The sequence below is a fragment of the Amphimedon queenslandica genome, unplaced genomic scaffold, assembly GCF_000090795.2.
Source record: "Amphimedon queenslandica unplaced genomic scaffold, v1.1 AMPQUscaffold_9382_Cont18602, whole genome shotgun sequence".
NCBI lineage: Eukaryota > Metazoa > Porifera > Demospongiae > Haplosclerida > Niphatidae > Amphimedon > Amphimedon queenslandica.
The window spans coordinates 1-3,617 of record NW_003550346.1 but is presented as its reverse complement, the minus strand read 5'-3'; the positions used below and the strand labels follow the sequence as shown (position 1 = coordinate 3,617).

The following is a 3,617-nucleotide window of genomic DNA, read 5'->3' as shown; positions in this document are numbered from 1 at the left end:
ACATGTACTTATGTTGTGTAGCAAGTTTGATCTGATTCCGATCTAAATTGGATTTTTTATGAATTTTTAAAGTTTAAAAATTGGGTAAAAGTCCCTTTACTATAGTACAGGGGTGTTGGCCAAATTTTGCAAAAATTTAATCAGAGAGAAATCTTATTTTTTATAATATTTTCTGATACATGTACATGTACTTATGTTGTGTAGCAAGTTTGAGCTGATTCTGATCAAAATTGGATTTTTATGAATTTCTAAAGTTACTCAAAAATTTGTGTAAAACATGATTATTGACAAATGTAATGAGATGCAAATGATATTCACGAGCATAATACTCAATGCAACATCATGGGGGCCTCTCTAAGTCACTAGAACAATTGCAACATGTGGAGTTAACTTCAATTAATTAACTGTTACTGCTACATGTATATCCTTGCTTGTTTAGAATGAGTCAAATGTTTAATTGTTCATACCGTATAGCGGGAAATTTTGGAGGAACTGAAATTTGGCGAATTGCTAAATTTTGGTGATTTGCAGATTTTAATTTTGCGAGTTAGTGGCCATGTGCCATTGAGCATGCGTATAATGGCTCAAAACGGCGAATTTTATATTGGCAAATGGCTATTAAAACGCCAAATTCACCAAATTTAATTCCCTCCAAAATTTCGTGCTATACGGTATTGATAGTTTAAGACAGGGTTAAGTTTATAAGTTAACCATTCAAAAATTGTATAGATTACTCTCTATTTATATATATATACCGTATTTGCTTGATTAAAGGGACACTGGTGCAGTTTTCTGAAGAGCTAGTACACGGAAAGTTTATAAACAAATAAATGGCTGTGGTGTACAAACGCTACACACAAATTTTCAAGTACATGTTAAATAGCAGCTCAGTGTATGTGACTGCTAGTGAATCAAGTATTGTTCCTATTATATTAGGAGCTATTGGAACAGCATTTGTTATTATTATTATTACAAATACTTACATCCAGTCATCATTTAGTGTACATTAGCAAGAATAACATTAACCTTCCTCTACCTGTCATGACATGAACCATATGTGTATACATGTACCACACAATAAGCTGACGACAGCCTACACAGGGTAATCATATGTTTTACTGTAAGATACAATGAACTAGCACATGATAGACAAGAGGACATGATAAGCAATGTGCTTAAGCAAAGGTTTTATAGTGATCAGTATTAATACAATATACACTAGGTGAGTACAGTGTTCTTAGAGCTAGTGATGATGATGATGATACTCCCCCACCAGTACCAGCCTATAATCCTAATGGAGTACAAGAATACTCTGAACTGAGGAGAGAGGGAGAGGTATAATAAACAAAATACCAGACATACAATAACAATAATGTATAATAGAAGAGGAATAAACAACAACAACAACAACAAGGAGCTGGTCCACTTTATTCAACACTCAATCAAGACGATGATACTCCTCCTCCTGTCCCTCCTGCCTATAATCCTGAGGGAGTACAGGAATACTCTGTATTGAAGAGAGAGGGAGAGGTGAGTGATTAATGAGAGAGTCTTTTAAAAATGATCATATAATGTATTATTAATAGAATAAGGGTCAACAGGGTCTGTCTACTGGTGCTACTGGACTATATTCAACCATTAATAAAAACACCAACAACCAGGTATGGATACATGTACATAATCCACTCTTGACATAATGTATTTGGTTTAATGAACTACATGTACATAATGTATTGGGTTCAATGAACTACATGTACATAATGTATTGGGTTCAATGAACTACATGTACATAATGTATTGGGTTCAATGAACTACATGTACATAATGTATTGGGTTCAATGAACTACATGTACATAATGTATTGGGTTTAATGAACTACATGTACATAATGTATTGGGTTTAATGAACTACATGTACATAATGTATTGGGTTTAAGGAACTACATGTACATAATGTATCGGGTTTAATGAACTACATGTATATAATGTATTGGGTTTAATGAACTACATGTACGTAATGTATTGTATCATAAAAAGGAAGGGAAGAGGGTAATGGGTGAATTGAGTACATCCTTTTAGCTTTTAATGTAATAAGGTGAACTTATCCTTATGTAATCTGATGTACCACCTTATAGTATCTAATACACACATACCATAAGTACATGTAAATGCATTAGTATAGGTATGTACATTAGTATAAGGTATATTAGTACATAAGGTATGTACATTAGTAATTAAGGTTCATGTTGTTATATTCAATAGGTGTTAGTTGATGAATCAGCTCATAAGCCAGTGTATGCTGATCTGGCTATTGCTGCTAAAGGGAAGAGACCACAGGCAGCACCAACACAAGAACAACCAGTGGTATATGCATCAGTTAACAACAAAGTAATGATAATGTACATGTACATGTAATGGTATCTTATACATCCTCTCCCTCTCTCTCTCCTCCTAGACTGTTCCTCCTCCCATTCCTCCTCCAGCTGCTCCTCATAAAGTATTGTATGCTGATTTATTAATAGCAGGTGGTAAGAGAACACCAAAGAATAAACCACCCACTGAGGAAAGAGTAGTCCATGCAGCAGTCAATGGAAATGTAAGCCAATACACATTATACTGTATGGAGTAACAACCCCTTTATCTCTCTCCCCCCTCCCTCTCTTTCCCCCTCTCCTCCAGAGGAAGTTCACTACTCAAGAGCTGATCATGGATAGGTTAGGTGGTCTGGATATTCCTCCTTCAATACCACCAAAACCAAAACCTTGAAACCAACACAAAGACATCAATCCTCCCTGTCTCCAGTAGTATAGAATGGACATACTTTAGTAAAATGTATTGTGAAACGATTAACTCTATCTTGTATTCTCTCTCTCTGTCTTTCATTATAATGTCATGGGTATATAGTGTATATTCTTTTGTAATTTTTAGTTCATTCTAATCAACAGAACCAACAATGTATAAAGTATTATAAAGTTCTTGTTAACGACAGCAATATCAATGGTTCATCTACTCAATACAATTTTACTGGGAACAATCCTAATATATAACTATTGATGATCTTGAAGTTGATACAATTTGTTCATTTACTATTATTCCTATTGATACTATTGGAAGAGAAGGACCAGCTCCTTCATCATTAATACAGTATATATGGAATGGTAAGTACTATACACACACACACTCATTGTATTTCTTATAGTACCAGCTCAAGTTGTTAATATTAGTTGGGATCAGATTATCAAATGATGCTATTACAGTATAATGGTAAAATAACACTTCATATTCCGTATTACATTATTACTGTACATACAATACATCAAACAGTATTATAATACAAGAATACATGTATTACTAATGATACTAATTATTGCTATCACTGGACTACCTCTTACTGATACAAGCTACACTGTTACTATCATTCCTGATTGGATATGGACCTTCACTCAGTCACTGTTAATAGTATGAAGTACTTATTCATTATGTTACTGCTACACTATTTGTATAGTCAGTGTAACTAATATAAGCACCTTTCATCATTACTAATATCTTCAAGTATAGTGAACTATAATATTATTCTGAGATACTATTTTTCATCTATGATGAGTACTATCACCTAGT

At 33.7% G+C, this 3,617-nt stretch overlaps 1 protein-coding gene across 1 annotated transcript; it reads left to right on the top strand.

Moving 5' to 3' along the window:
- Positions 1-1,201: 1,201 nt before the first annotated feature.
- On the top strand, positions 1,202-2,961 carry LOC100632815 (uncharacterized; the record flags this gene model as incomplete). Its single annotated transcript, XM_020006712.1, has 6 exons — positions 1,202-1,335; positions 1,384-1,530; positions 1,587-1,661; positions 2,262-2,387; positions 2,455-2,595; positions 2,679-2,961. Coding segments are annotated over 6 exons (710 nt in total), but the record flags the coding sequence as incomplete, so codon positions are not given.
- Positions 2,962-3,617: the final 656 nt, after the last annotated feature.